The sequence below is a fragment of the Porites lutea genome, chromosome 5 (genome assembly GCF_958299795.1).
Source record: "Porites lutea chromosome 5, jaPorLute2.1, whole genome shotgun sequence".
NCBI lineage: Eukaryota > Metazoa > Cnidaria > Anthozoa > Scleractinia > Poritidae > Porites > Porites lutea.
Window position 1 is genome coordinate 2804362 of NC_133205.1, and position 17139 is coordinate 2821500.

Consider the following 17139-nt stretch of genomic DNA (forward strand, 5'->3'; position numbering starts at 1 on the left):
AACCCTCAGTGAAGAATTCTGATAGTAGTAAAAGTGACCTCCTAGTTCGTACAAATAGTCTATTGATAATTAAAAAAAACACGTCAGAAATAACACAAATCTTAATCTTAATCTCTTTTTAAAAGCTTAAGTAACTAGTAATACGCTGGGAAATTAGAAAAGGATGTCTTTTACCATCTCATATGTATGAGAAAACAGTTAGATTAAAGTAAAGTTAACCAACCTTTGACTCCAAATTCAAGCACCATGCATGTCTTTCATGAGACCACACAAAAGACAAAATAAAGTCTATAAATAAAAATTGAAAATAAGAATTAAAAAAACGCAAAAAAGCGTTCTCGTTTCGACTTTATTCAAAAGACTAACCTACCAGCAGTGTGAGCCAGTCGGTTTTCATAGTTTACCTGAAGAAACTGATTTATTGCTGAGTTATGACTGTTTGATTATATGAATTACCTTAAAAATTATGTTCAAAACTTTTAAAAAATATATATATTAACAAATATGAGGAGCATGTAAACGTTGGAATTTCTGTTTATTAATGTCCACCTCCCCCTTAAACGTTTGTCTCTTTAAAAATCAGTCAATTTCCTATGTCTTTAGCCTCGTGTGTAGCTGTCATTTCTTAGACGTTCAGCTGGCAGTTTTAAAACGAGTACCATGCAGATGTCTGTTGAATGTTAACTTTATTACAAGCGAGACCAGCCTTAATTGAGAAGGGCCGCGGTAAACTCGATTAGCCGGCCTAGTATGATTGACCAACCTCCCACTCTCACTTCTTTGTCTGACGTCAACACGGGATGCATGATCAATAGAGGCTTCCGAGCCTCAGTGAAGTGTTCATTCAGCTATACGGCCTCAAAAGCATGACATTGAGTAACAAAAAAAATTCCACGCGAGTTCAAATCAGATGATAGACTGTTTAAGCCGCTTACATCACTATCCTTTTCACTGGAAACGAAGCTTTGGGACCTGTGAGGGTAAATTAATTGCCGTTAACCAAAGGCCTTTCGACCACGATTACTATAGCCTGTGTACAGACGTCCCCCCTCCCTCAGAAAAAAATCGGGAGAAGAAACGTCTCTTCTCCCGATTTTTTTTCTGAGGCTTTGGGGCCTGTAAGGGTAGGCTAATTGGTTAACCAAAGGCCTTTCGACCGCGATTACTAAAGAACAAAAAAAGTCACGTGAAACACGTGAAAATTTCATTTAGCACTTCCTATCTTTTCATAAAATGACCTGCCTTTGTCATCACAGTTCGACCTTTCCACCACTTGAAGATGTGTCTATAAATAAAGACGTTTTCTGATTGGCTTCAGAGGGTTAAAATTCAAAGGGCCACTCAGTTATTTAAACGAAGTTTAGGCAGTGTCTAACAAAACCGCGTTCTAAGCCATTCTCAGTTTGCCGAACGCTTAATGTAAGCACCATCTATCGTGAACAATTTCATAAAAGTATACGGCTTAGACTAGAAAAGCGTTTGTCTTCTTAAAATAACCCACTAAGGAAGAGATCTGGACGTCCAGGGATATCCTAAACTGCGGTCTACGTTAGACTTCGTTTAAATAAGCGACCTAAAGTGTTAGCTATAACTTTCGGTTTAGACTCGGGTTTCGTTGAAAAACAGGCCTCTCAAGACTTCTCAAAGGTGAGTCAGGTAGCCATTTTTTTGGCTATGAATATTTCTTGTTTAAATGACCAACACAAAATGCTAAGTTTGCAATATTATTATTCCTTAAAGATCAGAGTGGGTAGAAATACTGGACTTAACTAATACCCCCCTCAAAGATATTTGACGCGAGGTGTGATTATCAGTACTCTCTAACACCATTTGAATCCTCACAAATCACTAACAGCTTACTTCAACAGCTTGTGGGGCGTTTTCATTCTTAAAAAGAAGAATTTCGAGTTCATAATGCAGTCAGCAAGCACATTTATTTGCCCTGAGCACTAACAAGAACAAGCAGGAGACTTATGCTAATGCTTTAAAATTGACGGCATTTTTAGCTTTTTAAAAAAAAAAAAACTTGATATATCAATTATTTATTATCTTAGTACTTTAGTATTTGATTATTTTAGTATTTTAGTAATGAATTGTTGTATTTACGTTTCATAGGGCCATAAGGACACAACAGTCTGACTTTAATTAATATGCAATAAAGCGACATTCTTTCATGCTCATGCTTATGTTTAATAAGCGCGAAATATGCTATCAAAGGAAAGATGATTTAAATATAAGTCACTGTAAAGTTAATTTTAAAACAACTTTGTAAATTAAATCAATGTTCACAAATTAAAATGAGCGCTACGTTGAAAGCCATTTTTCCCCAGCGAATTAGACTCCACTTAGCCGAACCACTTCCACGGAGCACGAATCAAAGGAGACAGCAATAAAAAACTTCTTTACGGCTATGTTATTCAGATAAAAGCCAATAGTTTCCCAAAAAACTTTGAATTTTTTTTAACTAATATGTCGTAATGTGTTTTACAAGGTGAAAGTGCCATAAATTTGGGGCCTGTAAGGGTAAGTTAATTGGTTAACCAAAGGCGTTTCGACGGCGATTACTAATGAAAAAAAAGTCACGTGAAACACGTGAAAAGTTCATTTAGCACTTCCTATCCTTCATAAAATGACCTGCCTTTGTCATAACAGTTCGACCTCTCCACGACTTGAAGGTGTCTTAAAAAAAAAACACGTTTTTTGATTGTCTTGAAGGGCCACGCGGTTATTTAAACGAAGTTTACCTAGTGTTTAACAAAACCGCGTTCTAAGCCATTTTCAGTTTGCCGAACGCTTTAATGTAAGCACCATCTATCGTGAACAATTTCATGAAAGCATACAGCTTAGACTAGAAAAGCTTTTGTCTATAACCCACTAAGGAAGAGATCTGGACGTCCAGAGATTTCCTAAACGTTAGACTTCGTTTAAATAACCGACCTTAAGTGTTTAGCTATAACCTTCAGTTTAGACTGGGTTTCGTTGAAAAACTATATTTTTAGTTAATACAAATTAATTGCAGTCTTGTCCCTTTGTAACCCACGTTTTCATCATAGTCAAGCTAGGTCATGCGTACCCACCAATATTCCGTTAATGAATCTGTTAGTCGGTGCCTAGCCTCCCACGCTGGCGTTTTTAGGGAAGCACGTTTTTCATCCCTCCCCAAGGAGGGGAGGGATGAAAAACGCCTGCGTGGGAGGCTAGTCGTTGCCCCAATAAGTATCAAATTCAAAACTGCATTTATTTACTGCATACATGCCGAACAGTGATTTTTTTACAATAAGCTCTCTGTATTCCATCAGATTGAAAGATTTTTGAATGGATAAAATTGCTTCGAAGACACTTTCGTCAAATTCAAGGACACTGAGCTGGTAGAAATTTCATATAGTAACTACCTCATTTGTGAATTCACTGCTCATTAAAGAACTAATTAAAGAGGCAAACTCAGTTCTCTACAACTTTATTTGGAATGGGAAGGACAAAGTGAAGCGTCTTGCATTGATATCTGATATAGAAATGGGTGGACTCAAAATGTTGGACATTCAATCTATGATTTGCGCTAAACGAATAACATGTTTAAAGAAATTATTGGAGGATTACTCAAGTCCTTGGAAAGTAATCCTAGACAAACTTCTGTTACCAGTCGGAGGACGTTTTGTATTGCATTGCAACTTTCAAACTTCTAAATTGAAAATCAGTCTACCAGCATATTATAAGGAATGCTTCGATGCGTGGTCGGAGGTTAATGGGAAGACTCCAAGTTGTTACGAGGAAATCATTAACGAAATTATCTGGAACAACAAATTTCTTTGTTATGACAAAAAATCGATGTACAGAAGTGATATAGTAAATTTAGGCTTCGTGAAGATTAAGGATTTAATTTCTGCGCACAACTCCTTCTTGTGCGACTTCTCTTCACTTACAAACCCTGAACAACGATTTTTTCTTACGAGTATTATCAATTCGATTCCCGCAGAATGGCGCTCACTTATTAAAGTACCTACAAACGTCATATCAGCCAATCCCATACCGATTATCCCAACTATTAAGTTGCCAAGTGGTAATGTAGTGCCAATCCTTGATATCTCTCCTAAACAGATCTATCAAATCTTTCTGCAGCAAAAGCAAATTGCGCCCACCGCAAAACAGAAATTGTCAAACAATTGCGCAAATGTAGATATTGATTGGGAAAAGGCTTACACTTTGGCCTTTCATTGCACTTTGGACACAAAGATAAGGGAATTTCATTACAAAATTTTAAATTGTATAATCTTTACAAACGTGAAACTTAATTTAATTGGTGTGGTGGAATCGCCAAACTGCACTTTCTGTCAAGAAGCAGCGGAATCCGTCGAGCATTTACTCTTCTCCTGCAGGATATCTTCTGAGTTTTGGAAGCATGTCTTGTCCTGGCTAAGAGATAATTATGTTCATGTTGAGACAATTAATGAGTCTGATGTGATATTTGGAAAATTTGATATTGTAGAAGACTATATTCTAATTAATCATATTTTGTTATTAGCTAAATATTATATCTACTGTAGGAAATGTCATAATAGCGTACCTTCAATTAGAGGTTTTATTGCTAGGGCAAGACGTGTCTTCAATATTGAGCTCCATATCGCCAGGGAAAAAAATAAACTTCTTTTTCATTTTCAAAAGTGGGAGAAGCTAACTAATGCACTTTGTAGTAGTTGATACCCATAGGTTCGTTAAAATTAGCAGGCATCTTTATTAATATCGTCGTTGTTGTAATACATACATACATTTTTCGTTGTTGTTATCCTTTTTCCTCTTTGAGTAGAATTGTACTTAATGTTTATTCTTAAGTAAAATTGTAAAACTTGTCTTTAATTCAATAAAAACTGTTAAAAAAAAAAATATTCACTGCTCATTAAACATGCAGGAATGCAGAGATGGCTTGACTGTAATAATCGAAGCTTTCACACAGGCTTCTAATGATAACGATTATGTTTTGTTATCCATACTCATCAGAGAGATTTGAGTCAAGTTCACGTGAATTTGTACGACGTGACCAAGTTTTCTCTTTAGCTGTCGTTTACTGTTCGTTATAACAACACGGAAATCAGAGGATTCACGCCAGTTTTATTCATAAGAAATGATCTTAGCAGTTTCTATCTGCCCATTAAGCGTGGTTCAAAATCTCTCCATTATCTATTGCCTAAGGGATGTTGGTAGCGAGCCGTCGTTTAAAATACACCACAAAAAAACCATTGCCAATTTACTTTTAACGAATCCTTTTGCGTTGTTTTGAGGAGGAAGTAAGTAAATCAGTGGCCACAAAATATTGACATTTTCAATGGCAAGAAGTACAAAATTAATCGTTTATTGTCGTGAAAAACAAACGACATTTCCCTGAACAAAAAACAGAAAAGTTTTATGAACAAAGACATGCTTTTGTCTCTTTTTATCCAAACTTGGTATAGTTTCAAAGGTAGTATGCTAGCTGGTTTCCACGTAAAGAATTTAAGACTGCGCGTTATCGGTTTCACTAAAAAGCGAAATAGGCACTAATTAAACGTTTTTGCTATATTTTATGTCTGTTCTTTTCTAACAGCAATGGAGAGAAAGCAAAAGCGGAAGTTAAACATCAAGCAGCGCTTTTCGTGTGGGGTTGGAAGTGTGCTCAATGAGATATTCCGCCAGATGTTTATCTCCTTTACAATAATATTCTTTATGCAAGTGATTCGTTTGCCTGCTTCACAAGCTGGATTGGCTTTGCTTATTGGCCAAGTATCAGACGCCATTCTTTCTCCAGTAACAGGCTACTTGGGAGACAGTGTTCAGATTCCAGTGGTGTCCAAGAAGATAGGGCGCAGAAAGTCATGGCACTTAGTAGGAACGATTATGATGGCTTGTGGGACCCCTCTTCTGTTCAATCGTTGTCTGGTGTGCACAGATTTCCCGGACATCAGTTGGTTACCAGCTGTTTACTATATCTGTATAGTGGTTGTTGTATGCATGTCATATAACATAGTAGAGATCAACCATTTGTCTATCACATATAGTGCGGCTGACACAATACAAGAAGGAACGGCCCTGAACGCTATAAGGTAAAACAGAGGTAACAATCATTACTGGTTACCATTACTAGTATGGCCCTTTTTAGACACAGTAATAAAAATTCGGGAAGGTGGATTCAGTTTTAGACTTTCTGATAATGTTTGGCGCGAAGTCAGAGAGCGAAAAAAAAATATATCCTCGTGTCATATGACGGTATATGTGCAACAAACCTAGATGTTCCAGGGTTATACATTTCAATTACAACTAAGAAGAGAAAATTAAACTAAACAAATAAACAAACCAGGGCTTAAATTAACCAGACGAAGAATTATTCAACTTTGGTCTTTTGACATAGGACGGTCTTCAGTTTCTTGAGTGGCTTGTATGTATATGTAGTCGCTTGGGGACTTCTTGGCCAGGATGGTGCTGAACATTTGGGACCTGAAAATGTCACACAGTTTGCGGTAAGTACCAAAGTGAAACTTTGTATTCCTGAGAAATAAATCTTCGAATCAAGTGACGAAGGGGGCAATTACATACGAGTGACAATCACCGTAAGGCTAACAGCAAAGAGAGCGCCCCGGAGAGCTTGCTCGCAGGCTACAAAGACGGGGGGTATAAAAATTATATAATTTTAAATGCTTAATTCCGCAAACTAATTAGGACCTCCGGATATAGCCAAAATCTCCCAGCCTCCCGCGCGGGTCAGCAAATGGATAAAAATTGTCTATGAGCTCTTTTATGCTATTATTAAGTTTCCCTAAAATTTTAAAAACTCATTAATAATTCATAAACAAAAATAACTGTCTTTATATCTGATAAAGACACGGCTAAACTTTACGTTCAATATTTTAGACTAAAACTACCCTAAATCTAAATATTAGTGCAAGAATGAGTTGATCTGTATCTCAGAGATTTTGAAGCCGTTCAAAAAACTGGTAGTCATGTATTATCAGGTTTGAAAACTCTCGGCTTCGCCCCCAGTTTTTAAATTAAACCTGATAACGCACTCCGACCTGCTCGTTTTTTAAACAGTACATAAACATACGTTTGATCTTAAGGTGACGTGATGGTTGATGCTCTTTATTTCACGTAAGACTACTTATTATATTCTGTTATATGCCAAGCCACACCCACGTTATCCTTTGGACAGGGATCAATTTGTTTGTATTGAGGGCAGGGTTGCATCTGATCTTCAGAGGTAAATGATATTTTAACCAATTTACTCAAGCGGTATAATTTCTTTTAGATTTAGCAAAGAATGAGTCACAATCAACTAGAACTCATAAACGTCCCAAACAAAACAGAGCTTTTTCTTTAAGATTAATTTTCTCAAACATTTTTTTTTTCTCCACACGCACAGCATCTCGCTGGGATTACTACAGGCACTGGAGTTTTCTTTCAAATTATTTTCTACATTGGCACAAAGGAAGCGGCTTTACGCCCACTAAGTTCACTTATGGATCCTGCAGTAAGTCAAAACACTGGAATTTAACCCTAGTTAGTTATTCTGTGTCTGGAGGTCTAACAATTAAGCCTGACGTCGAAACATTCTAATATAAGCAATTTCTTCAGGCAGCGCTCGATTACTCCTTTGTGCTTACAAAAGTATTTTCAATTTTGTGTTGTAACTCGCTTAAAGAAGTCGTTTCAAGCCAACAATATATTTTTTAATCTATAAACTCTACGTTCGAAAGAGTCTAAAAAGGTACAGTGTAAATGCCCTTTAATGCATCTCTGAGCGGATCGAAGTTAAAAACGACCTCGCTCGTTAGAAACTTAAAACGGACATTGAGGTTCAGTCGGAATAAATGGATATTTAGCATCCTTAACCGCAACAAAATTAACCCGATTTTATCCATGTCTAGGGCGTCGGTGGACTATTCGAGGCTGGCAAGACTATTTATTCGGCTGTTTTCGAAACTGCTGAAGGTGGGTTTAGTCTATTATTCTTTTCGAGGTGATACGATAGGTGCTCAACACAAGTAAATCATTGTTTCAACATTTAGTATTGTTTAATCTTGTTTTAAAATATATTCAGTCGTTTAAGAAGTAAACAGTCAAAACTTGTTCGTAGCTTGTTTTAATGTTTTAACCCTTTCTGTTTATTTTTTCTTTTCTACCGAAAGATGTCAGGAGGAAAACTTCTGCCATAGCTCTTTCGTTTGTTGACATTCTTATGTCTTCGATGAGAAGTGAAGAAGACGACATCGAAAAAGCCACGGGTGAAGTAAGAGATCTCGAAGATGAGATAATGAGAAAGACGAGTTTGCTTCAACGATTTACCCAAGCTCTCTTTGCGTTTAATACTCCTGACAGTTCGACAGAAGAAGAGCCTCACGTTTCTGAAGTCAAAGATGAAAAACCAATTGTAAAACCTGGAAGTGGTAAGTTGAATCATTCTTTCTTTTCTGATTTATCTGGTCCCCTGATCACACACATTTTCATACTTACAAATTAACAAAGGTAGTGAGATCTATGTAGCAAAATATCTGAGTAAAGGGTTTTGAGGGGAGCTGCTGGAGGGGGACGGGGGCGCATCCCTACGTACGGGCATACAACAGTCAGATTTCTTGCAACAAATGCTGCACGCGGCCACAAGCCTACAATGTGAGGTAATCAGAAAACATGCACTAGTTCACCTAACATGCACAACTATAAAATAGGCCATTTCCTAGTTCTAAAAACTCTCACTTTGAAAACGAGACTTTAACCCAGTTCAAACGTCGATCTTTTCATGTACTGAACTTAATACCTATCTATTTAGGTCGACCCAAATCGTAATACAAGTTCGACGGTTGATTCAGACGTCGAACTTTATTAGTCGGACTCAATTCATTTTCGAGATGCTCAATGGTCTAAAATGCTACAAGAGAAATTAAATTTTGTAATTTATGTTGTTTTCATTCTTTTTAAAGACCTGATTGAACATGTGAAAAGGCTCGACAGCGATCGAAAACAGAGTCTCGTCTTACGTGTGATAAACGGGCTCATTCATAAGACACAAGATGAAAGCCAACTCCAAGAGTCTGTAGTTTCCACAAACGGAGGACACACTGAACTCGACAATTCAAGCACGGAAAGTTTTGAAACTGATAATTTCAGCGACAGGTAAGCTTAAGAAAACACTTTTCACTGTTAGTAGTACAGTGACGCTCAGAGCGGTGACGCTGTAACATATAAATGCAGCCAATGGAAAGAGTGCATATCTCACCGTAAAACGTGAATGTCGAACTTTTCATCAGTGAGTTAAGTTCATGAAAAATTCGACATCTGGCTCAGTTAAGTTCGTCTGAACGAGTTTGGATCGTCCACCACGCGGCCGTCTGCTTCAGACGGATAGAACGTCTGAAGATGGTCTCCGAGACAATCGTCGATCTTCTCATGCGACGAACCAAAGTAATAAATTAAAAATTGTCTGATAATGTCTATGTTGTGGTTCAATTTTATCCTTGGTTTAAATTTTACTTCCCTTTGTTTTAAACTCATTATCATACATTATTATACCCGAAAACAAAGGGAAATAGACTGTAACCAAGGATAAAATTGAACACCAATATATATTTAACATCGTTCGGGAGAGAATTTAATATTAAAATTCCTATTTTGGTCTAATTCAGTTGATTGGTTCGATGCGTCCTAAGTTCGACGTTTGACCCAACAGACGATCGTAACTTAATTTAGATCGACCCAAATTAGAGTTTGGTTCATCTCATGAAAAGTTCGACGTCTGTTGGCTTAGATCTAACTGCGATGATCTTCTTTCACTCCGCAGTTCCTATATATGATTTTCATGATATACTCATCATATTCGGCTTAATCAATATCAGTATGATAAACGACTTATTGTATGACGAAAACCTTTTTATCCCTTCTGGCAAAAAGCTGGGGAGGTTTAGCGGGAAAATAGGCCCATCTCCCCATCTCAGCCAGCCTAAAACAGCACATTATAGTCCGTCTTTTTTTGCCGGTTTAATTTTGCAGCCAACTCGACAGCAGTGAAACCGGGGAAACGGAAATAATGGAAGAACACGAAGCTGACTCGGAAGTTTCAGGAAATGATGAGTTACATGGAGCTACCACAAAGAAGGAACGACGGCGGAAAAAAGGCATTTCGATGTTTTATGGAGGTTTTAATACGCATGGAATATACAACTCTGGATACCAAGACGATCAAACCTACGGAATTGAGAGGGGAGTGGCATCCGAGAAAGAAGCCACTGACGCTCTTAATAGGTCCGAGATAATTTCCGACCATTTTAATGAAGAAATGAAAACGATTGCGCAGTCAGATACAATTCCTGACCCTGTGTACAAGGAAAATTACTCCATTAAAGGTTGTGACCAAGTGCTTGAATTTCCTGAAATGGGAGTTGTGTCATTAGCGAAGACAGAAAGTGAGAAGAAAGTAGTTTTTGTTGACGACGAGCACGGATCTGAGAAGGAGACAGCAGAGGATGGTTCCAACGATATAACTGATAAACCAACGCCAGCTACGAGTTCCACGAAAAGAAAACAAAAGACTATAAAAGACTGGTTAAAGAATCCTCGCGTTTACAAGGTAATCTAACAAAACAAACAATTCTATTTTAGCATTTCCGAACGGATCTGTGACCAGAATGGGTACCGATCAAAATCACTAGAAGTTGTCATCTACCATTTTTCTCAAAAATGTGCCCATGTAATAAATTTGAATGTCTAACCTGATTTTTAGGTATCCATTCCAGTCAGTACCCTCTTTAACTCCCCATTTTCACTCTAGTTCTCAGACCTTACGTTTGACGCCCACTACGCATGCTCCGCACAATCGCGACCATCAACAACGCAGAAACAGCTGTTTCAGGTCATATAGTCCATGCCTATTTACATCATATGTTGTTCAAATCCCAGTAGGAGACGTTGTTTAGGAATTTTATTTTGCTTTTTTTTCTGTATATTCTGGCCTTAGAAAGGAAAGGCGAAGTTGCTATACGCGGAGTATTCCTAGTTGTTCTGGGTAAATAACTGAATGAGACTTTGATATCAATTCATTGACAGGTCGCTATTGTCGTCACGTGTTCTCGCCTTGTGCAGGATGCAGTTTATGCATATTTGCCTTTGTACTTGACAGAAAGACTGGGCTTTGGAAAGGTAAAGTAATTCAAAAATTCATTGTTGAACCTCCTCTTGTCTTTGTGGGAACGTTTTCCAGGCCTTTACGGTCCTGTATTTCCTTGGTTTATCTTGATGTGACTGGACCGGAAACGAATTTGTCGCGTATTAAAATGATGGGCTCCTTGCTGAAGATAATTACCTTTAAGAAGAAAAAAACCAAGACTGTTATCAGGCAGCAAGCAGACCACAATTGTAACCGTACAAACTGAGGCTTATAGTTCACTCACTAATTGCTACTTGATGATATCATTTTTTCAATTAAATTTAATGAGACTTTTTTAGCCGGGCAGGGATCCTGAGATCCTTGCCTGGCTATGGCAATTTTCGTAAAGCATGTCGATGACGTATCTGGGACGAACCACTTGACTTGCAAACAAATGACCGTGTGATAAAATTATTTTTACAGCTGATAACATTATTTTCAAATTATATTTCTTTTATTTAGTCAGCCTTTTTTCTGTCTTTATTCTTTTTGCAGTAATCCATTGTTTATCTCCCTATAATTTTAAATTGTATTTTAATCAGCTTTTTCTGCGTTTGCTCTTTATTTCCAGCAATCCATTGCCTACTTTCCCCTTGTCCTTCTTGTCAGTGCAGCTGTTGGAAGCACTATTTCAGACAAACTTAACACCAAACTGGGAAGCAAGGTAAAGCAGAAAAATAAGTGATCAATCGGCTTTATCCTTTGTTAAACTTTTCTTCTCGAACTATAAAATTAAATTTCCTTTATTACCTTTAATAATACTTTTACAGATCAGTTGATGTCCAGCATTCAAAAACGAAGAAATAATTTAAATTAAGTTGGAAAAGGTCACAAAAAATCCCGTATCGTTTAATGACGGAGGAACTCAGAAAAAAAGAGAAAACTTTACTAAGTAATTACCCCGTTTTAAGGTCAATCCAAAAATGCAGCATGATTGCCTTAAATTTATCCTTCATTATTTTTCATTGTTTTTCCTTTATAGTGGACGTATCTAATTGCATCCCTCTCAGTGATTGGTCCATCAGTTTACTGTTATTTCCAAACCCCGGATCTGAAAGAAGCCACATATGCGCCCGTTATTTTGATAGGCTGCGGCATGTCTATCATGTACGTCATAGCTTTAACTTTATGTACAGAAGTCATCGGAGATGATAAGGTATGACTTCCCATACAAGCTTTACAAGAAAATCTACTGAATATGATTTGCGTTGTAAAAGGTTTGAACCCAGGAGTCATTAATTTCATAAGTAAGTTGAACATGATCGTCCGGATGACCGTAGTCCTGAAAGGAATGTTTTTGACAGTGACTGTTTCGACAACCCGTGCAGTAATCACAGCAGCCATCTTGACAATTGCACAGATGGCTAGCGCACAGGTTGTCGAAACGTCAGTCACTGTCAACAAAAGTCCTGTTCAGGAATACATCAGAGTTCATCCAGACAATCATGCTCAACCTGCTTATGATATGTTATGTGTTTAGTTAATGGCCATTTTTGCTTGAGATCAAACTGACAACGCTTTTTATCTGCATCATATTTTATCAAAGAAATTTGTTGGGAATCCAACTTTTACTTCAGCGTTTAAGAGAAGAGATAAGTCATGATATACAAGGAAACGAAAAATTAAAAACTGAGTACTTTAAAAATCACGATATTTGAAAAGCTGCAGAATATGAAAACGTTCTACAACATTAAAACTTAAGGTAAAATGAAAAAAAAAAAATAAACGAAAAAAAAAAGAATTTTCACATATTCCTAGAATTCACGAAGCATTGTTATTTTACTATTGATTACTTTATATTTCATTTGCAGGAAACCAGTGGATCGGTATTCGCCATTGTCGTTTTTATAGGAAGACTGTCTAGCGGGGCATTGTTCATGACTATCCAAGAATTTTATCCAGAAGACGGGTATGGTAAATATTGATCAATTAATATACAAGGCCTTTGTTTATTAGCACAGTCAGCCTCTATGGATAGAGCTATTTCAACCCTTCGCCCCGCTGGTTAATATTCACGAAAGCCAGAAGAATATTTATACTACAAGTATGCATCAGGAGCCGTTTCGCGCGCGCTCGAATGCGGTCGGTCTACGTAGAGAACTGTACGTAACTTTTTGAAGTTACCTTCAAAATCTGCTTTCAAAAAAGGCGCGTTTTGAATTTGCTGGACCTAGAGAGACCCACTGGTAACGCTTTCACCATAAAATACGCTAAATGGTTTTGGGAAAACTTTGTTACATAGGAGAATTAAAAAGCAACTGAGTGATATTAGATTTATATTGTTATACTTAAAGTTTCGCTTGGTGGGCCTTCCATTAATGATGAACTTTATGTCAAGGAATAATAGTCAAAGTGGTAACAAAACAAGGAGATTGTCCGTGCAAGACTACAGTTGAACCTCTTTACAACGGCTACCTTGGCCGTTGTAAAGAGGTGCCGTCGTAGAGAGGTTTTAAACAAGAGTCAGTGTATGGCTTTTTTGCTCGCCGGGAGAAAATAAGGGGGTCGATAGGGAAGGTTCGACGGTATCATAAATCATGCCGTAAGAAATTAACCATTCCTAAATCAGTATTGTCATGTGTTTATCTTGTGAGGAAAAACGGCCCATTTTTTCATGTGTTAATTTTTTAAAAATTTATTTCTTAATGCTTGCAGCTCTGTCTCCAGTGCGAGTGATTACGTGCGTCATGTATTTTCCATCGTTCCTGCTATACTCGCTCTCGCTGGTTCGCTAATGGTTTTGGTTTTACAGTCCTCGTCATTATGTTGTTCCAAAGAAGGTTGGTGTATTTTGAAACCATTTTTATTCTTACAAAAAAATACTAGACCGAACACTTTAAGGTTTAAATGGCTTGAGTGATTTGTAACTGATGTGGCACTTGTCGACTCCCCATATGAAACAGTGAAATAGTCTGGAGTGTCAACGACGCCCCCTTCCGCCCTCCCCCCGTCGCTCCTCAATGGGCTGCCCGTTTGGGGGCATGAGTGTGGAGCGAAAGTGACGGGGATGCTTATAGTCTCGATTGCAGATTTACTATACACTATACCGGATAACTTTCGCGCTGCCACGAAAATCATACGGACCGGATAAAGTTTCTGTTCACACGTAAGAACAGTGGTTTCGATCAGCGCCATTTCTGTGACGGATCGAAAAGATGCACCACGCCGATCTTGAAAGCCGGAGCGTCACTTATCGGATAGGTTTTGTGCCACCCTTTGGTGAATAAGCAGGAGCAAGGACTGAAATGTGCCGCATCGGACCGTTGTTGCTCATACTACAGCGGATAAATTTTCATGTCAGCACGTGATCCGGTAGGGTGTGAGCTTAGCCCTAGGTCTCAAGCGGACACTGGGTCTCGTGTAGGGTCTTAGGGTCTCACGGCTCTCTTGATCTCTGGTCTCTGGTCTCAAGTAGGGCACTCAGGATGGAAAGCCAATATCTTTACCGTCACACACAAGTATAGCTTAGGGTAGAAAAGAAACCAACTACTGTCATATTGGGGACTTAAAGTCCAACGACGCGGAAGGCAACGACAACGTCAAAAAAAACAATAGCCTTTAAAAGCAAAACAAAAGCTTTGCACGTGCGTCACCCTTTTTTGTCATTTCTTTGCCCGTTTTTGCTCGACTACGACGTGAAAGTGCCCAATTTCGAGGAGGACGTAGGCAAGCAACGACGAAATTTTATTTCTCTTTCTGTACTTGGATATGGTCCCAAGAATTTCAACACCAGGAGGGTTCGCCTACATTTGACAAAGTAAGTGGGTAGGAATAATTGCGATTACGACTGAAAGAACGCAGATTCACTTTTTAAGCGACGTTCTCTCATTGCCGTCCCTTCGTTGGACCTTAAAGTCCGTATTGTCTTCTACACAGGGTCAAACAAAGCCTGAGCCACGCGTTTCTTAGCAAAGGCCGAGCTGCATTGTTGGTGTTTTAGTTCATCTGCACGCTTTTGCTGAAAGCTAATCAACTAATACTATGCTGGCCTTTCTCCTAGGGTTTTCAGCGAATCAAGATACCGCGGATGAAGTTTCTGAAGCAAGTACTACTTCATTTGACGTAGTTGTAGTCCCCTGAAAGAAGGCAAGCTATGTCTCCCTTGACGGCGTAAATGGAGATCACTGAACTGGTTCCATGTACAGCCATGTACAGTCATGTCAAAGACATTGCCAATCACATGATTTCTAAAATGAAAAATCACTTGAGGAAGAAGAAAATATCATTTAATACCAGTAGTTTAAGGAACAGATTTGTTTTATACGTCTAAAGAAAGATAATATCCTCACCCTCCCATAGTTAAAATTGATTTAGAGAATGGCAAGAAAATCAAGGGACCGTGATTAACAATCGCATTATTTAATTTATTTTATGCGCAATATTAGAGTAGCTCGGTCAGAAACTGAAACTGATTTATGATCCAAAATAAATGCACTATTTTTACATGGTTATAAAATTAAACTAGTCTTACTCTATAATCAGTTCGTTGTTCAACAAAACATTCCGCATGTTTCTGTTTTTCTTTGTACATTGTTATTGTTTTTAATTCTCGGTTTTTCTGAGACATTACTTGATATAAGGGGCCTCTTCGGCTTTTTAACTGGAGCGCCTTTAAACAGTAAGGCAACTCAGACTATAATGAAGGATTAAACATTTTATATATTCAAACTGATATTATGCATTTTATATACATCAGTCACTGATCAGTACACCAAACACAGGTTTCCATTCTGCGTTATCATCGTAATGAATATTACAAATGCTTACTTCAAACTTGCGGTTATATCTTAAGGTGATGTTACACGAGACGATTCGCAACGACGATTTTTAGCGCAACACAGCGTTGCAACATTGTTTCGAATGGTTCCAACATTGTTCCAACATTGCAACGCTGTGTTGCGCTAAAAATCGTCGTTGCGAATCGTCCCGTGTAAAATTACCTTTAAACACGGCGCTTATTTATAAGAAAACCAGTCACGCCGATGTGGTCAGCTCATACCGTGTTGTGGTTTATTCTTCTTGGTTTCCTTTTCATTTTGCTTCTAACTCCGCTACAAAAGAGTATATCATTGATATTTTTTCCAACCATTTCGAAGGTTTGCAGCCAACCGCTACAAGACCACAACGCTTGAGTAAACTTGATCACTGATATTACTCCATATACAACACACTTGTCGTTAGCACACGTAGCTATTAAAGACAATATTAAAAAAACCTTGAAATGGCAACCTTCTGAACACTTCAAAAAACATACACTGATAAAATTGAAGACTTGAACTTTCAAACTACGCTATTTTGTTTTGGACTCTTAAGTGTTGGAACTGATTGTCAGAGTTAAAATCAAGTTTGTTAACAAACTTGTCCTTCTTAACTTTATGCGCAAGACTTTTTCCAATCGACGTCTTAACAACCGATTATTCAAACAAGTTAGGGTCGGTCTCGGAAGGTGTTGTTAAACTAAAGGTTAAACGGAGCTTTGGTGATATTGCTCAGTTCCTGGTGGGTCAATGGCTCAGCGATATACGCTATTTCTGTACGTGAAATTAACATGCGTGCAGTGCGTAATAATAAGGAGGCAGTAGGTTTAGTTTTGCAAGTTCGGTAGTTACGGTCAGTTTATATTTTAGTATCAATTGACGCTAAACTGCGTCATTAGGGTGGGAATATGTTCGGTCGCGTTTCTGATGCTTCTTAAGGGAAAGTGACCATTTCTTTCCTGAGAAATGAACAAAGACTCAGGGAATTTAATTAATAATGCAGAAGGAGAGAGAAATGCAACTAATAAAACTAACATTAAATATTCCTGTAATTCAGACACCAGTTTGACAAAGCTTTCGATCATAGCACGCATTTTTAATTTGGTTATCGATAATATAAGCGGCTTTATATTACCATAGCGCTTGAGTGACTAACTTAATTGCAGGGCGTAATAAGAAAAAGCTAGGGTAGCTTATTACCCCCTTCTTAATTGTTACTATTGG

At 37.9% G+C, this 17139-nt stretch overlaps 1 protein-coding gene across 1 annotated transcript; it reads left to right on the forward strand.

Moving 5' to 3' along the window:
• The first annotated feature begins 1551 nt into the window (after positions 1–1551).
• Positions 1552–15238, forward strand: LOC140936829 (uncharacterized). The gene is made up of 14 exons (XM_073386328.1): positions 1552–1647; positions 5576–6071; positions 6377–6485; positions 7385–7492; positions 7890–7953; positions 8151–8408; positions 8940–9132; positions 10006–10582; positions 11059–11151; positions 11730–11822; positions 12141–12314; positions 12970–13067; positions 13814–13938; positions 15159–15238. Exons 2-14 carry the CDS (start codon positions 5578–5580, stop codon positions 15236–15238), a joined length of 2466 nt encoding a protein of 821 aa, XP_073242429.1. The 5' UTR covers positions 1552–1647; positions 5576–5577.
• Positions 15239–17139: the final 1901 nt, after the last annotated feature.

Excerpts from the sequence above, each read along its gene's own strand:
- LOC140936829 (XM_073386328.1), top strand. The coding sequence starts at position 5,578 with ATGGAGAGAAAGCAAAAGCGGAAGTTAAACATCAAGCAGCGCTTTTCG. Across the intron at positions 6,486-7,384 it reads AAAATGTCACACAGTTTGCG|CATCTCGCTGGGATTACTAC; the intron begins GTAAGTACCAAA and ends CCACACGCACAG. Across the intron at positions 7,954-8,150 it reads TGTTTTCGAAACTGCTGAAG|ATGTCAGGAGGAAAACTTCT; the intron begins GTGGGTTTAGTC and ends TTCTACCGAAAG.